General features: G+C 41.5%; 1 protein-coding gene across 7 annotated transcripts in view; it reads left to right on the top strand.

Moving 5' to 3' along the window:
- Window positions 1–19,409, top strand: part of LOC128748482 (neurexin-2-like) — a 164,730-nt gene that overhangs the window by 38,411 nt on the left and 106,910 nt on the right. For 5 of the 7 annotated variants that reach the window (XM_053847318.1, XM_053847316.1, XM_053847322.1 and 2 more), the window contains exons 2-3: window positions 8,780–9,867; window positions 12,143–12,166. In XM_053847318.1, coding sequence (XP_053703293.1) covers window positions 9,165–9,867; window positions 12,143–12,166 — 727 coding nt within the window. In that variant the 5' untranslated portion in view covers window positions 8,780–9,164. The remainder of the gene's footprint in view (window positions 1–8,779; window positions 9,868–12,142; window positions 12,167–19,409) is intronic. The other 2 variants (XM_053847317.1, XM_053847320.1) reach the window with 1 other exon arrangement.

The following is a 19,409-nucleotide window of genomic DNA, read 5'->3' on the forward strand; positions in this document are numbered from 1 at the left end:
AGAAAATTCTGACGGCCCTGAAGGTACCGTTGCATGTAGAGGAAACATATTCCCAGTTCATTTTAGCCTGTTTAGCTCAAGCAGGTAACGCAAATAGTTTGATCTACGCTGGCCTGAAGTGGAGAAATACATATTTACAGAAGTAAAAAAAAAAATATATATATATATATATATATATATATATATAAGTAAAACGCACTTCTCCAAAGGCGTTTTTGATAATAGATTTTGTCACGGCCACTTCTCAAAACAAACTGACGCGCTAGATGGTTACACTTTTACACTCTCAATAGAATGAACAGATCAAAGGAAACTTGTTTTGTCCGAGCAAAGCAGTGAATAGCAAGCAGGTGCAACAAATTTAACAATGCAAGGTGCTTGAACTTTGTTCTAACAACGGTTGCTATTTATCATAAATGTATAATTGAAAGACATTATTCGAGATCATGGTTGAACTTTCTAGAATGCAGCTCCCGCGGTAAACAAACGGTGCTACAAAATGATTACTTTTAAAGAAAGCAAATATGTGGTTTGAATCTATGTCAGACTCGATCAAGGAGAATCTGCTGAAGTGATAAATTATCAAATACCATCCTTTATTCCACAGACCTGCGTTCCTCACCTCTGAAGGTGACGGTAAAAAGAGAATACAGAAAGAAAGGAAGGAAGCCTGGGGAGGCAATAAACCTGATGTTAATATAATGCTGAAAACAAAGACAGGGGAAAAAGCTTTGTTTGTGTGAGCGCATGTGTGTGCACAGATTGCGGTAACAACAGTGTGTCCCAAAAGAACGTACAGTCGCTGCTCTTTTTCTTCGCCGGCCAACCAGGAAAAAGCCTTGAATACAGTCCCACCAAACAGATATATGTTTTCAACAATGACCCAAATCAAAGGTTGTAAAATTGCGTCCTCGCAGGATGAAATCCAACTATAATGTATAGGGAAATGAATTCCATTGTCCTTTTTATCATGACTCGGTGCATGTACATCCTGCTCACCATAATTGTATTTGTCCACAGACTTCATGGGCTGCAGGCTTAATCAAAAAGCGATAGCTCCTCTGTTTCCTTTAGTCCTTTAACAGGAAAATTAATGAGAGTAAAGGAGTCCAGCGGGGACCAATAGCAGCGTGGAACATTGGCGACAATCGTCGGGTTCTTCCACATTGTAACCTGCAAACCTGCTTGGGTACACTGTAGATAAGAGGCACGAATGCTCTCTGGAGCGTCAAGGAGAAAGCGATTCATGGAAGAGAGCAGCTCCTCCTCTGTATCATAGATTCGCTAAAACTGCAAGAGGGAAAAAGAGGCTGGAGGAAGAGAGGAGGGTCGTGATGTGAGGAGATGGAACAAGATGAGCCGTGCATGCTGGGGATAAATCTGGACCCTACTGTAGCATGTATGAGTTTACATACGCAGACAACCCCTATCTATGCATATGGGTTGTGAACACACCATGGCTGGGTCACATCACAGCGTTCACTCAGGTGGAAATGATGCCACATATTTGTTGCGTTGCCACAAATGAAGCTCTGAATAATTATTATTTTTCTATTAAAATAGATACCGTGCTTTTGATTTTAAATCATAAACCAAAAGTGTGCTGCAGAGCTGAAAGGAGCTCCGCATGACTGAGGTAGACGATCTGGCAACCCACTGCACTAGACACCTGGCAACCCGCTTCACCAGTCGGGCTGTGACTTGTGGAGTGGCAGCACCTGTCGAGGATTATCTGGACTGTCCGACTCATGACTCATGGTTACTATTTTATTTGATCAATTTCTTGTCCGTGGTGTCAGGTCTGGCTCCGTCGTCATGGAGACGCTCCAGCATCAACTGTGGTTCTCAGTCTTCATACAGTGCTGAACATTAAACTTGCTTTCCATTGACTTACTCTTGATCCAACGCAGAACCCAGTTCTGAAATAGAGGCCATGTGGGTCGGACTAGGTTTGGGCTATTTTATTTATTTATTTTTTTCATGTTCCCAGTGCTTTGTTCCTCTCTGAAGTTCATGATAATTATATATGTTTACAAGGCTTGAAGTCAATATTCTACGGTGATTTAAGGTCTTTCTTTTTACAGTTCAATAGTTAAATGAAGATTTATTATTCATCCATTGCAGGAGTGGCTAAAAGGGACGAAGTGTGTATATGTTGACTGTATCACATTTGGTCGTACTCCAGAATGATTTATTGGTTGTATTTACTGAATAAATTTAGTACTTAGCAGAATATTTACATTTATATTTATTCATATTTAGTTAACATTCCCTTCAGTGGGACCAATGAATGACACACTAATATAAATAAACGTTAGCTACCTGAGCACATGGTGTCACTTTCTTACAATATCTTCTCTTCCACGCTGTTGCTGTTTACTGAATCCAAATAGACACAGTTAACTTTAGAAGCACATTTCCACAAGCGTAATTATTTCATGGTACAAGGTGGGTCGCCCTCCTTTAAAGGAGTCAGGTGTGTTACTCTGTGTGTCAAGCAGTAACTCACTCAGAAAAGCCCAAATGATTGAAGTAAGATGAAGATGTTTCGGGGGGTTTAGCAGCAGTTAACGTGGTTCAATCGAGTGTTTGGTTTGTGCTCATGTAGACAAAAAAAAAAAAAAAGTGTTAAGCTCTTTTGAGGATCTTGGAGTCCAAAATAATGACACCAGTCGGAGTTTTCATTTTTACCCGACTCACTCATTTGCATTTACACATCCATCACTTTCAAACCAGACACAATTAGCAAGGGGGAGGTTTTCTTGAAAAGACATATTGCGAGGAGCAGACCTGAAGGGAGGAAATAAACACGCCTGATGAATTTAGCAATTTCTGGAATCGGTCTTTTCATTGAGCCTGGCAAAGTTTAATTGGCTTTTCTTGATAAATGAGGAGAAAACAAGCAGCCACCCTGCAAGACAAGGAATTAAATACAAAAGAGTCTGAACTGATGACCCACTCTGTTGCTCTCAGATATATCTGCGGTTGGATTTTTTTTTTTTTTTTTGGTTTGTTTGTTTGTTTTTTAACACTGGTCTATCATAAGAAAAAGCATCCCACAAAAATATATGCTAACAGGGGTCACAACGTTCGACCAATTGTGCTGAGCTGGTTGAAATAAATCTGCCCCCCAATATCACAACAAGAGTGTCAGTGAATCATGAGTTAATTTGGATTATCACTAGAGTAAATAAGTAGCCTGTCAATTCCTTATTAGTATTCATATTTGTTTTCCCTCAGCTTCTCTCCCTTAAGATTAGCTTCACTCGCGCACACAAAACTGGTACATTCCTAATCTTTTTCCCTTCCATACCTATATATATATATATTTCCCTCCCTCCTCTTCCCTGGATGGAAGTGGGAACAATTGAATTATATATCTGCAAATAAATGTGGGACTCAAATACGGGACAAAGAGTGAAGATGGGGGAAGTAGAAGTAGTGAAATCATCTGGAGAAACAGATGTAGATCAAAGGAGGCGAAGAAGAGAGTGCTGACAGGGTGGGAAAGCTAGCGAAGACTGAGCTGGAGTGACAGAACTAGCAGCAAAAGGGCTGCTTTATAAGAGCTGCCATGGATGGATATGTTAATGTTCTGTTAAGGACAAGATCAGGGATGTATTTCAGCTTGTGGGAATTCATTTGTGAGTTTTAACATTTATTTGTTTTAGAAAACATTCTTGTTCTCCTTAGAGAATGGCTCAATTCATGAAATTAGAATGAGTGAAATTGAAAACTAGGCATTAAAGCATATGCAGTACATGCATATAAAGTGCAACTTTAAATGGACCATGATATGGTCGCGCCTCCCAGGCGTGCAAAAGTGAACCTAAAACACCCCAAGCTTTTTAGAACTTCAAACTAATGTCGCACCAAAATTCTGCTGTAAAACCATTCCTATATGCTTCATTAATAACCTGGAATTAATGTGAAAACAGAGTTCAGTGAAAGTGCAACCGAGGCTAAGAACTCTTTGAAAACCAAGTTTACCCTGGATTGACCTTCAGATAGAGATACAACACACAAGATAAATAAAAATGCAGAGCAGAAGAAGTTGCCATATCAACAAGATCTTACATCAAAAACAGCAGAACAAACGTGTTGTTGTTACACTGGAGGGTTTGTCGAGGAGGTTTGTGGCACCTTGTTTCAAATTTAAAATTCCCAGCGCAGTCATTATTAAATACTCAGGATAAAGATCTGCGCATTAGAGAACGTCTGCTGCTGAAAAGAGAGCCTGACATGCTTGACCTATATTGGCCCTGGAGCTAAACGAATTAATGAGCTCTGACCTTCAGACAAGGCTCTCAGGCTTTTCTTTTTCTTTCAATTTACTGTTATTAAATTAGACTTTTTGGCAAATTGAGCTCTGCCAAGGTGTCACCAGCACATTCCATGACATTTCATTCGACAAGGGCGGCTGCAGCTGCCGTCATTGCGACATACAGCAGTTAGTAGCAAGGGACTCGAATGTGGCGCTAAATATGTGTTCAAATGACTGCTGAGTCAGCACTTAAATAACCCAGACTCCTTTATTTCTCTGCTAATGCGGATGAATTGGAAGTGTATAGAATAGACATTAGTGACATTTAAAAAAACTAATACAAAGTAAGAAAGTGAAACACTTAAGAAATGAATTCCCCAGCCCTTCTTTTATTGCAGCGATATATATATATTGCGGTTATTTCACCGTAAATCATGCCATCAGACTCCTTTGTACTTGATCATATGACTCTTGGAACATGTATCTGCTGAGTTCCTTCCATTGCTGTGACTAAGCTTTTGGTCTTATAGTCAAGTCATATCTGGATTTTTTTTTTTTTTTTGCTTTTGTTAAGTCAGAAAAAAAGTGAATAATTCAAGGGAGAAGTCGCCACTTCTTTCCATCTGTTTGTATTGCTAAATTGATGTGACCTGAGAGCTACTGCTACTTGCTAAACATGGCAAACGCTCACCTCAATGTTTGAGGAACTGAATAAACTGTGATGTATATATTGTTTCCTTTTCTCAATAGTATCTCTCTTGTATTTCTGGTATGAGAAGTGACAACCTGAATTCTGCACTTGATGCCGTGTCCAGTGTATATTTGTATGACTTCTCTACGGAAACATCTTCTTCTTCAATGTCAAGGTTCTATGGAAGCTTGATCAAGCTATGAACTATATTATCTAGGTAACACAGTCCAACCAAGAGAAGTTTTTCTCCAAGTCGTAGAAAGGCGTTTTAAAGAGCTCATCTTTCAGTTAAATATTCACTTTTCGTTCTGTGCTGTGATGAGTTCACACTGCGACATACTGTAGTTACTGTGGTTCCCATTGCCTGTCCAACACTCTCTTTGAACAAAAAATGTATAATATAAAGTAAATACCCAAAAGTCGAGTGAGGGGAAAAAGGGAGTATGAGATTGATAGACGGGTTGGTGCAGCGGCAGCAGTGATGCGGTCGCTGTATCGGACCGTCGTGGTGAAGAGGGAGCTGAGTCACAAGACGAAGCTCTCTATTTACCGATTGATCTACGTTCCCACCCTCACCTATGGTCACGAGCTTTGGGTAATGACCGAAAGGATGAGATAGTGGATCGTCATCCGGGAGGAGCTTGGAGTGGAGCCGCTGCTCCTCCACATCGAGAGGGACCAGTTGAGGTGGCTCGGGCATCTGATCCGGATGCCTCCCTGGGGAGGTGTTCCGGGCATGTCCTACCGGGAGGAGACCCCGGGGAAGACCCAGGACTCGCTGGAGAGAGTATGTCTCCGGTCTGGCCTGGGAACGCCTCGGGATCCCCCGGGAAGAGCTGGAGGAGGATTGTACGGATCGGGAAGTTTGGGCTTCCTTGTTCCGAATGCTGCTTCCGCGACCCAACCCCGGATAAGCGGCAGGAGAAGGTGAAAGGAAGGTACCCAAAAGTTATCCAACACTGTAAAGGCACATTAACACCAGTCGCCACAAACAGTATGTGCTACAAAAGCGATATACAGTACAAGTGAAGTCAATGTTGAGGTTCTATAACATGCGACAAAATGTCGCTCAAAAACATGGGACTGTATGCAACACAGTCTGGGCGTCAAGGTCGCGCCATCAGTGCATTTGACAAGACGCATTTCAGGCGTCATTTTTGTTGCGTCGAACACTGATGTTCAAAAAGAACTCCTGCGACAAGTAATGTTGCATTCAAATCTTTATTAATCCCAACTGAAATTACGTGATGTTCAAGTAATGTCTATGAAAATTTTATACATAAACGTCTCATAGTAAAAGTGCTATAAACTCTCCTACTTTTGAATGAAGAAAAGACTGCTTGTGTTATCAATATTGTCCCTGTGGATATTAAAGGTGTTCTTGCAGTGTCCATTCGTCCTAGATCAGTAGGGAAACGTGAAGTGTCCTTTTCTTCTGTCAAAGCACGCAAATGTCTTTTCAGCTGTTGGAGAAACATTTCACACATCATAACCAGCCCTGCTAAATTGCTATTCATCTCACGTAGAAACTGTCAGTTTTTCCTGACCTTCCGGGACACAACTATTCCTGTGATAGTCCCGTCTGAGATGAAACACAGACACTCGAGCATTGTCTGGCTGCAGCATCTCCCTCTTGCCAAATAAGCCCAACTGCGGTAGTCCCCGATCAGCAGCTGGGGCCCCCGGTGGAGGCTGCAACTCCCTGAAGACTCGTGGTGGAGATGAAATTGGGCCAAACATGTGTCTGCTCCCTGTGGAGGAGCACCTTTCTAAAAGAGGATAAGCCCTTTTCCTTTCATACAAATTATCTCTTCGCTTACTGCAGAATCATAAGAGAGACAAATGCGTTATCCATATTTACAGCAAGATGTAGAGAAGATGTTTTTTTATGTTCTCATTGAAATAGTCTGACGTAGGCGTGCGTTCCCGCCACGGATCCTAGAATCTATTCTCTACATGAGGTTTTCTTGTCTGGTTCCTGTATAGTGACATGTTCTCATTGGCTTCCCGATGTAAACCCATCAGTACGGTGTTGCTGAGGTGTAAAATAGACCAACAAGAGCCCTATGTTTGCATGAAGCATTCACGGATCAATTTTGATTCAGTTTTATATGTTTTTAATTTTGCAGTGAGAACACAAACTAGAGTATAAAAATACAGATAGATGGATGAAAGTAACTGTTAAATCCTTTAGTCTTGGTGGGAAGCTCTGAGATATTTGCAGCTTTGTGACAGCTAACAAAAGAGGCGCTGAAGATTTGTGTTGTTAACATCCTCATCTGATTTTTTTATTTTGTTGTTTTGTTTGTTGGGGAGCAGTTCATGTCAAGGCAGGCACTTTAATAGCGTAGCGTCTAGGGAAGCAGACACCTGTGTGTTAAGGCCTGCACGCATAAGAGGTCTCGAGGTACTGAAGGGCATCAGTGTGGCATCGTAGCACAGAATTGTATTGAGGGCTTCTGTAATGTAAACAGGCATAGCATGACTTGAATGAGAGTTGATGTCAGACAAATGTCAGACTGTTATTGATCATTTTCAACTGTTTGATCACAGTTTAAGGCTTGAAAAGCAACTGGATTTTTCAAACTGTTCCATGTGTTTTTTTTAACTGGTGTGGTAGGACTGAGCAGCATGGGTGGCCGTCTCGCTGTAAATGACGTCCGCAGAAAGGCTTTCAGTGAGAGTCACAAAAAAAACTGCCTTCTAGCTTCAATGAAATCCATTTCCAATTCACTTTATGACTTTATAACGCTCAAAACGCCAAGCTGGAGCCGCCCGCATTGCAATCGGTATTCACGCGAAGCTTGTTTTCCATTTTCAAAAGTACCTTTAATTGCACTTTTCTGGAGTTATTACACCATGACGATACACACAAGCATCTGCTCTGTGTTGCGGTCAAGCCCAGCACTTCATCCTCAGGACAACCGAACCCAAGCCACAGTTTTCTGTTTTCAAAATATGTTTCCTGGGTGAGATAAACATAATGGTGCCTTGCTGAACCAGGCTCCTTATTCAGTTGCAAGTTATCCGAGTTTATTTACCTTCACCAATTAGGCGTGTTTTTCTATTGTGGATTTTTCTTCTCTGTTCTCCTGGAGCCTCGGTGTTGCCTGTAGCAATGGAGACATGCATCATTACCAGCCGTGAACCAACTGGCAAATTAAAGCACCGCATGACCTTTCCTCTTCACAGACGTCAAAAATCAGATGCATGAACTTCGAAGGGAAATCTTGACTGAGGTTCTTTAAACAGGTTGCCAAAGCATCACTTCTTGTCAGCTGTCGTGTAATAAGAAGTCATCAACCACCACTTTTTACGTCTTAAATATGATTTTTTTCTCTCATGTGCTTTTTATTTTGCTGACTGTCTGACTTATGTTGTTAGCTACATCTTAGAAGCCTGCAGCAGGACTCGTGTGTGGGGATTTAGGGGAGGAACACGACTGAAGTTGGCAACAAATATCCGTGGGGGGACATGGAAGATATCAAGCGGATTCTTAAAAAGTAGCGGGATGTGCTGTTTTTGTTTGAATGCAGTACAGTGAAGGCACCACTGAGATATTTCTTATTTGAAGCTAGTGCCGGGGGAATCTCCGGGCAATATTTTTTTTATCCAAATATCAACATGGACCTAGAATAACCAGCAGACCACAACTGGACTTGGATCCTTGGAAGAGAAAGAAGACAATCACAACAATAAACACAAACAGCATAATATCCCTTTGTCCTCGGACGGGTTATTAGATTTTTGTGATTTTCAGCGTGACATTTTGGTGTTTGAAAAACGTCCAGCTACTCACCACACGTTCTCCTTTTATGTCTAAGGATGTTGGGAGGCTGAGAAGAGTGGAGGCTGCACCTCGGCGCCGCGCCATGGAGAACTGACAGGAGCAGCTCTGGATGGAGGCCAAGACACTGGATGGCGAAGACGAAGAAGCACACAGTATTGTGGATCTCTTTTGTGCTTTATTCTCGCTCCCAGCCGAGCCAAAGTAGATGCAAAGTACTCTGCAATGTGCCTCGTTTGTGCCGTCTATCATGCGTCACTTTTGGAACAATGGCATAGAGAATCAGGATAGACAGTCAAAGCGAGCACAACTTTAGTCAGCGTGTGTGGGTATTTGTAAAAAGCACCAGGTACCGTATTGTATTCTCTTCGCTGCTGCGTTGGAAATAGAAGAATCCACAGGAGAGCAAGTCAAGAGTAACCATGATGGGCTGGATTGATAGCAAGGTGCTCTGGTTATTGCTGGTTGCTCAGTTGGCGATGACAGGAGTGGCTTTGGAGTACGAGGGCGTCCCAGGTCAGTGGACGCGTTACAGCCAGTGGGACGTGAAAGCCACCGGTGAGCTCAGCTTCATCCTGAAGACCAACATCAGCAAAGCCCTGGTGCTCTATCAGGATGATGGCGGGAACTGCGATTTCTTGGAGCTCCTCATTGCGGACGGGAGGCTGCAGCTCCGCTTCACCATCCACTGCGCCGAACCGGCCTCCTTACACACCGAGACTCGTGTCAACGACCTGCGCTGGCATCGGGTCACCCTCCTTCGCAATTACAGAGAGACCCGTGTGATGGTGGACAACGAAGAGAAGGCCGCGGAAGTGAAGTCCAAGAGAAAAGAGATGGTCGCCGTCTCAGACCTCTACGTGGGAGGGATCTCGCCGGACGTGCGTCTCTCCGCCCTGACGTCCAGCACCGTTAAATACGAGCAACCGTTTCAGGGTTTTATAGTCAATTTGAAATTCGGGGAGGCTCTGCCAGTGCTGCTAGATGGCCAAGCTGTCCACAGTGATCTGGAGTATATATGTGAATTACACCCTCCCTGCAACAAAGGCCTGTGCGCCGTCAGCCAAGGAGAAGTCCTCTGTGACTGTGTAAACAGCAGCTACAGGGGGAGGTACTGCCATGAAGGTAAGAACTCCATGTCTCTTTCAAGCAGCATTAGAGCTGTGAAGTTGTAGCCTTATGTCTGACTTTCAGGCAGTACACATAACTGAAGTTCAATCTACAGATCCTAAAAACATGGTGTCTCTTCAGCCGCTTCATGTTAGCCACAGCGCTCAGCACTCGGATTAATGCTTTAATGCTTTAACTTATGTAATACTGAGTAATACTGAGTAAAAGGGGTCCCATTAAATCTAAATAAATTTCCAAAATGCTTCCAACAGTAAGTGGACCAAAAATGAATATGAATGTGTGAATATTTTTTTTTTCATAAAATACAGATACTTTTTTTTATTTTATTTTGTCACTGACACTCACAAATAAATATATATATTTATTTTGTTTTGATCTGAGCATTATGACATATTAAGTAACACCAGTTCCCATAAATAAACATCACTGGAATGTAAAAAAAAAAGACAAAAATGATAAAATGAGATAAAATGAGACACATGGTCAAAGAAATTACTGAAGGATTGAAATCAAATAAATCTTAATGTTAAAAAAAAAAAAAAAAAAAAAAAAAAAATACTGCAGTATATATATATATATATGTGTGTGTATATATATATATATATATATATATATATATATATATATATATATATATATATATATATATATATATATATATATATATATATAATAATAATTCCATCTCAGACGTGTGTGACTAGTTCAGATATTCCAATCTCTATCAATACAAATTCAAATGAGTGTAAATCTCCCAGAACACTAAGAGAAAGGGCCAAGATAAAACGGGATAGTGAGACATGCTCTTGTTAACTGCCCTAATGTGTTAAAGATTTCCCTCTTAAATAGTTAACATGTTCTTTAAATAACCCATTAAAGTATCTATACACCGTCATTGAGCAGTGGAGAACAATCAATACGGCACCGCTCCACTCGTATTCTCAGTTCCGGCTGAGCCTGGGAGTCCGGCTCGCTCTGCTCTGCTGACAGTTATCTTCTCTAGTCAAAGAGGATAAAAGCCTTCCAATGTGACAACTTGTTTCATGTCTTTTTCTTACAAAACATTGTCAGGAACGAGCGTAGCGTCTTCATATGATGCCGCTTGTTACTTATCAAATAGAAACCGCTTCATTAATGTGGATCTGTTTCGCTTATTTCCTGCCATCTATATTATTGGACTGTGTGATTCTCTTATTTAACATGACATAAAAGGAAGCCTGTCCAAGTATGAAGACGCCGGTGACGTGCCAGTGGTCGCTCCGATTCACTGCAAAGCTGGGATTATGCTAAATAAATTTGCCACATAGCCACATCATCCTTGAATGTATAGCTACAGACGGATAGCGTACCAAACCGTATACAAAGTAGAAACATTGATGTTCCGGTGATTTAAGATCAATTTGACATGGTCAAGTTAAATTGGCTTCTTGGGGCCGCGATAAAAAAAAACAACTATATATATATATATATTCTTTACTCTAGTGCTCAATATACCAGAGGCAATTGAAGTTATACATTTTTTAAATAGGATTTAAAATATATAATATAATATAATATAATATAATATAATATAATATAATATAATATAATATAATATAATATAATATAATATAATATAATATAATATAATATAATATAATATAATATAATATAATATAGTATAATATAATATAATATAATTCATATATTTTCCAAAGATTAAAAAATGCTTGTATATGAATATAACCACATATTCTTTTCTCTCAACTCTTGAGCTCTAAGTGGCTCGGCGATGCAACTTCACCCAGTCAGTTGCAGCTGTGTCAACATGAAGTGGCATGTAGAGGTGATTTACAGTAGTAGGTGCTGGTCATTGATCGGTGGAGGACTTCAAGTGCAGGGGTCATAAGTTCACAAGTGAAAGGTGAATCCTCTCTGAGTCAGTCTTCATTGACTGGTCAGTCTAAGTTCTGACCCTCAGCTGAGGCCATGAGGTTCGGATACTGAGCGAAAACTGGGTCAGGAGAACCTCCCTGGAACCTCAGCATGTCAGAAGTTAGAAAATAGACATGCAAAGTGGGTCAACTGAAATGAATATTTTTTGAAATAATGTTGTAGTTCATATTCTTAGCTAGGTAATAATGTTATCTTTAAGGTGATACCTTGTTTTGGTGTGTAAATTGGAGTCACATTTGGCTTGTCTCGACACTATAGAGATATGATCTCACTTGCTCTGGCTGAAAATCGACCTGCGCTGGTCCGAATAACTTTGTTTGTTTTTACATTGCAGCAGGTGTCCAGCAAGAAGTGCAAGGTAAGACTAACCACTATATAATGGGCTTCCTACGATGCTGGAGACTATTACTGCAGCATCGCTCTGTGAGAGTGTGTCCGCTATTATCCGGTTGTTATTGTCGGTTTGGACTGCAGTTCTGACATCCAACAAATTAGGCTGATAGGAGAATGCACTATCATTGGTCTCGCGGTCACCCGGGATGAGACGCATAATGTGCTGAATGCTTATTGTATATTCATAATCCTGTGTTCAAGGTGACTGAGGAGGTCTCTGGAGTGTGTGGGTGGTACGCAATTCAGGGAGAATGCATCACGGAATACAGGAGCGACTTGGGTTTTTTTTTATTTTTCAATATATTTCCTGCATTCCTTCACACAGCCACGGCTGTTTTCCACCTTTAATAGGAGTCGTCGGCGCCATCGCGCTCTCATCTGATGCAGATTCAAACATGGTGCCATCCATCCTGCGGCTGATGAGCGCGGCCTTGACATTCATCAGCCGCCTCGATTATTTTCATAATGATACTCGCTTAATGCCAGCGTTTTGGTCGGTGCATTTCAAAGGTAGTTACTGATGGGAGGAACAGATTGTCTTTGGTGAGGAAGGAGGCGTTTGGGCCAATTATCGGCAACATTTTCACCATCCTCCGTTACGGGGGATTGGTTCCTAATGAGGTGCGCAGCATGGAATTAAAGTATTTACTTGATCCGTCAGTGGAAGGGATTATTAAGGCCCGGCTCGGTGAAAGGGCAGTCGCAAATTCTACCAAAACTGGTGCCACCTACTTGGATTCTGCAGTGGGCTTCATTTAATTTACTCCAATCCAACCCATAGTTTCGATGTATGTGCCCGCCCATAAAGCACTGCAACAGGTGAAGAACAAATTCCAGATAAAAAGAGTTTTGCAAAGCAAACGTCTGCTCAATATATGCCGTTCCTGTTTGGCTCACAGTTACAACTCAGTATTTCACCCCCCTTAAAGTAGACCTCAGTAGCCTGTAGTAACAACACAGTAGTAACAAAAAAAATACTATTATTATTGAAAAGCAGGATGATTATTACTCTCCAAAAAAAGAAAAATAGTTTAAATAAATAGTTAAAATAAAATGGAACATTTTCACCCTTATTGCACATAAAATAATAATCTTAACAACACTAAAATGAATTAATAATTTTTAAAAACTTTTTTTTTATGTTTCAAATATATTGTATTTTATTTATTTAGTAATTTTTTTTCAGATACTAATAATGAAGTTACTAATTGACAATTGCTAAATAAAATTGATATTAGAAGATTTTTCTTTTGGATCAGTCAAATAGAAAATTGATAGATAAAAGTGATTTTTTTTTTAATATGATAAAAGAAAATGCTTTTTTTTTATTATTTGCTAGAATTATTTACTTTTTTATTAAGAGCTGCGCATATGAGAGAAGTAAATTCTTTTTTATTTATTTTTTGTTTGTAGTAATAAATATGCCAAAATAAATATGACAAAACACAAAGTGATATACAAACATTTATAATATTTATAATCATTTAAATGCCTTTCTTATGAAATAAAAGTACAGGCGAGTATCAATGTGAAGCTTATTTATTGAGGTAAAATTTAGAGAGCAGTTCCAGTCCAATAACTAGTGTCGCCAGGGCTGAATTTCGTGTTGAACGTAATTGGATGGTACCATGTTTCTGCTAATAAGAGGTGTGTGCTGTGTAAACTTCCAACCTGAAGTGGTGGCACCGAGGAGCCGGAGTGAGGCGCCATGATCTCTGACCACACCCCCCTCCTCTGGTGTCGCGACTTGAATGGAGTTTTTTAAATGGCTCAGCTGGTTTAAGTAGAGGATGAGACTGTAGTGAAGCTAGAGAAAAGACAGTGGTGGGGGAGGTTGTCACCCCGGCAGATAGGTCTGACGCATGTTAACAGCTTACTGGCTTCACTGGCAGGTAAAGGTGTCAACTGAGAGCTCATTTGCAAAACCCTGTATTAACCACAGCTAATACGGGCAAAGACAGCATCTTCTGCTCTCGTCACAAACGTCAGGCGCCATTAAGCTGCGAAAAGAGGCCTCCACACAATGCTCATTGGATTACAGCGTGACAAGGAGACAATCGCTAAAAGCCCCGGAAAAAAAACTGCCGTGTTTTCCTTCCGTCACTCGCCTCTTTGTTGATCTTTGTTAGGAGACGGAAATGCACGTCCCCTCCTCCCCCACGTGTAACAAAGACACTCGCTCCGTCTACGGTTACGGGCCTGGATCTAACATGATCTGTTATTTGACTCATGAGGAGAGGAGAGCCTTCACACAGCAGGTGGATCTCCAGAGGTGTTCATCGACGCACTGCAGCAACAGCTCCTCTCCGGACAAAAGGCCGAGGAGGGGGGGGGGGCTCAAAAGCCAAACAAGCGCAACATCCACTGATGTTTTGAGGGCAAAACAGGTCTGGTGACAGCAGATAAGGACAGCTGACCGGGCATAAACGCACCACAGAGAAATCTCTCAAACATATACCAAAATCATTTCATGAACAAACATGTTACCCTCCGAAATTATTCCAGTGAGTAAACAAGACCATTAATATGTGTCCTTCATCACAATGGCAACCATCACGCAGTATTTCCATGAAAAAAAAATCTCTGATAATTGATGCCACGCTAATGGTTCAAAAGTCCTTCACAGCTTCGGCTGCCCCCTAAAATCTGCGGTTAATTCAACATCCAAAGATATTTGTCCCGTTTGAAGTAAGTTCTGTCAATTGTGTAAATTCACCACTTCCGCCGAATCAAAAGGGAAAACACATTAACAAGCCGCGTTTCAAAAGAATAAATGAATTTGTAAACCAGCAATTATATTTCTTTTATTCAGCGAAGCAATGCTCACCCAGACTTTTCATTCAAGACTCACCATCTTGTCTAACAGCAGCAAAAAAAACCCAATAATAATAACTGAATCCTTGAAGAGATAACAAGTCTTTGAGCAGCGGATTTTAGCGCAGGCGGTGATTTTGGGTGCTACTCGACGGATGAAGTGGGAAACGTCGGCACGACAAACCCTCTGATCGCTGTTCACAATCCCTTTGGTCGTGTCACAACAAAATGATCAACCGATCAACGTCTGTTTTCATTTTCCAAACATCCCTGCTAGCAACGGAAGGTATTTATTTCTATTTACATCAAATGACAAAAAATGCATTGGTACCACTCTAATGAGGCTGGAAGCAGAATCAAACGCTTTCTGGATCCGACATGCCAACAATTTTACTTGAGCTTCCATCGCCTGCTGTTTTACTTCCCTTTAATTTAAAATAGAAAACCAGTAAACTGTTGGTAGCAAAGGCAGTTTATTTTCCACACAGGCCGCTGGGACTTTTCCAGCCATTTATCTTCGCACTTCCACGCGCTGAGATTTGGGTGTAAGGCTCGGCCAAGTAGGATAAGCATATTGAATGGGTGGCTGCCCCAAAATGATATTATTCGCGAGCAGGAATGACAACACTCCTCGTCCGCATTTTTTTTTTTCTTCAACTCCTCGGATTAATGCATTGAGTTGACAAAGATTATTTCTCAGGCCCGCGGTCAAGTGCTGTCTGGGTTCCGCTCTTGGTAAACGGGTTATTCCAGGCCAGAATTTATATTGTTTGTGCTCAAAACATGTTTTACCAGATTTGGGATTTACACACCAGGAGCAAGACAAATGGTGTGGATGTGTGGATTAACTGAGACACAGACGGCTGCCGCTTTTGTAGTTGGATGAATGTGAACACAACAAGCTGTTTTCAGAGTTTTTGTGATTTCGTTTAAGAAAAACAAAGTGACTATTTCTTTTTTTTCCCCAAGGATGTTGCATTGTAATCATGGTTATGTGTTTGTTGTTGGTCAGACAGGAGACACTCAGAATGGTAGGTGTTTCTTGTATAAATATAGAAATGTGTAAGTACGACCTCATAGACATTAACTATTGACAAGAGAAGAGTGCGCTGAATAACAGAAGTAGAATACTAACTGAAGCACTGAGGGCACTTCCCACCGCTGAGGAGATCCTTTCACATGCCTCAATAAAAACACAGCATACAATAACATGAAAAACAACTTCCATGAGTGATTGTGTTAGCTCAAGGCAAAAAGCAAGTGTCTCAACGGGGGAATGAATCCACATCACCAGGGCAAAAGCACAGGGCGCTCTATAATCGTTGTGATGCTAGTGATGCTAGCTTAGCAGCATGCCAAACTGGTCAAAACTAGAAATGCTTAACCGCAAAATCTCACTTTTCTCACCACAACTGCATGAAGCCTCATTGTTTTTAGTCATTTTCTTATCTGGTTATTATTAGGTCTGTTTTTGTTTTGTGTTTTTTTTAGTACTCGACAGAGCTGGCGGCGTTAACAATGGCTGCTAGGTGAAACACAAGCGAATGACAATTCCTTCTAAACTTCCGTGAATCCAAATAAAAATATGTTCAGAACATCTTGAGTTATTTTGCAGAGACGTACAGAGCACAAAACAAAACATAAACATTTTGACAGGTAAATGAACATACACAACTTATGTGACATAATGTGGAAAATGTATTTCAAAATTTGCCGATATGAACAGAAAAATAAAATAAAATAATGGGAATGTGGCTGTTCTATAACAGTATCACTTTCACATACGTGGATCTTAGCTGATCTGGTCACACTAGTTAAATGAGCTCCTGTATATTCTTCATAAATAGTAATGGAAGGATTTGGTTTACAGGTGAAATGATAATTCCGCCCCTGAAAAAGAGCGAGAATCAAGCATGTTTCAGTGATAGATTCAGTCCAGGAAGCAACCAACAGAGGGAGGAACATTCCACTGGAAGAGTGGTGGAGGAGTCTGTGCAAATATATACAGATGCATCAGAAATTATGGACCAATTAAACACAATGGGTGACAAATTCCAAACGGCTGTTTCACCAATGAAAGTCAAAATTCGAAAACTGGAACAAGAGAATGTGCTTGTGACATTTTTTTGATATTTCGAAAAATGTTGAGGTTTAAAATAACATTCTATTGAATGACTAATAAAATAAAAGTGCAACACAACATTCAGTTCCCATTGAGGCCGTTTTGTCGCGTGCAGAAGTGCTTCACTATCTCACTGCAGCCTGGTTCTATGTCATCTGTGCTTCGCCCTCTAACAGCCTTCGCTAGTGGATTGACCAATAGCGAAGGCTGTTAGAGGGTGCCGCACATATTCATAGAACTGCGGTTACATTAGGTAACCAGGACTTTATGTGCCACCGCTCGGCGTCCTCAGAGTTAATATCGTCGCTTCCAGGACTCTTCTGCCAACGTCATGTCCTAGCTGTGCCCAGCTAAATACTTTACAGCTGAACGAGGGTAAGAGGCACCAGGAGGACATGACAAAAAAAAGAAAAAATCCGATCATTACGGGGTGAGCAGAGGACAGCTGCGGCGTTGTTTATGGATGGTGAATTTATTGGCTCGGGCGCTGGTAAGCTACAGCAGGAGCGCGTCTGCCAGCTGTTTATCTGAGGTGGTTGTAAATTTGATGTAGAACATGGAAGTCTTGACAACATTCATGTGAGATAACTAAGCTCTTTGCAACATGGAGCACACACTCAAGGAAAAATGGCGCAACAGTGACCTGCCTCTTCAAGACTAATTGCGGATCACTGAAGTGAAGTGCAGCAGAGAGGAGGATGGAGGAGGTTGCTGGATTCACCGATGGGAAGTGTTTGTGTTGGCTGGCACCCCGGGGCTGGTGTGCTCAGCAAAATGTTTGCATGATGCCATCCCTCCATCTTGGTGTTGGCAGCAGAAGCAGTTGAGGAGTGCCATGTATTTCCTGGCAGGCTGGATTACTGAGGTATATTTATGTGCTTTACATCACGTCTGTGTTTAGCAGATGTAGGAGTGGAAGACTTAGGCAGGTGCTGGCGACGGGACGGAATCAAATGAGGCTTTGAACGCCTCATCTGAGCCAACCAGTTGGACTGCCATTCACTGACATCGAGGAGAACTGATTTGTCTGTGATGAAGAGATTGTTTTCGGGTAGCTGCTCTCATAGATTTCGAGTAAAGCTTTAGCTTTACATTTGAGGGTGGCAGCCAGGAGTAGTGAGGGATCACAGCAAAGTAAGAGCTTGGATTGAAGGAGGGTCCAGTTTGTACATATTCTTTTCATTGCTCTGGTTTCCTCCCATGGTAGGCATGCCAAGATTGACTTTAAGTAGTCTATAGTAGCATATGTCAGAATAGGCTCCTAGCCCCTTGGGTCGTACACCATCACCAAGTATGTTAACACATTCTCACACCTAAGGCGCCAAGTATCGATTACAAGTAACATCCGACTTACAACCTGCTCGACTTACGTCCACCCGTACTTATGAACAAGGCCAGTGTCTGGCACCGGAGCACGTAGCAGCCCAGCATCACGTACGACAGTTACGGCAGCACAGTATCCCAGCATCTCACCCTCACACAGCCATCTACCGCTACAGTAGGACCTATAACCCTCGCGTCGGCCATTTTGACTTACGTCCAATCTGACTCGCGACCGGTTGGTCGGAACTGATCCCGGTTGTAAGTCGGATGTTACTTGTATTTTCAAGTGGGCTTTTAGGTTGAAGACTTTAGCCAAAGTCTTCTGTTTGACATGTTCTGCCATCCACGGCTATTTGGCGACGCCATTGACAGGGATTCACTAAAAAGAAAGACATGAGGTTAGGTTTCTTCCATGGGGTTCCGCTCCAATGGCTCTGAAAAGTTACTTGTTGTGATCATGAGACTTACTCGTGGTGCGCACCGGTTGGTGCCATGACTGAAGCGCACGGCCATGTAAGGTGTGCTTGACTGTATACATTTGTAAAAAAAAATTTCCATTTGTTTCTTTAATTTATCGGCCACTTTTCTTCCGCCTGAGAATTGAAATGACTGCACGTACGGAGACACGCCAGGGTTCCATTTCCATTTTTTGGGGGCAAGCCGCCATGTTTTTGGTCAAGTTGCAGTTGCAGTGTAGTCGATTTTGAGGGTCATTTATGGCCCCTTTCTGTTACAGGTTCTAGAACCACCTGGCTCTCATCCATTGATGCTAGTGTTGTTAGACTGGTCAGCTGTTAAAACACAAAGAATTACTGACAAAGACCGAGACAACGAATGCATGGCATCGATGCTACAATAGGCTGGTGATTTCAACTGTAGTTAAACAGCCTCAATGCTAATGTTATAGCTGTTTGTAGAATGTTTGTAAATAACTGCTGAATACATTTGC

The sequence above is a fragment of the Synchiropus splendidus genome, chromosome 17, assembly GCF_027744825.2.
Source record: "Synchiropus splendidus isolate RoL2022-P1 chromosome 17, RoL_Sspl_1.0, whole genome shotgun sequence".
Classification (NCBI taxonomy): domain Eukaryota; kingdom Metazoa; phylum Chordata; class Actinopteri; order Syngnathiformes; family Callionymidae; genus Synchiropus; species Synchiropus splendidus.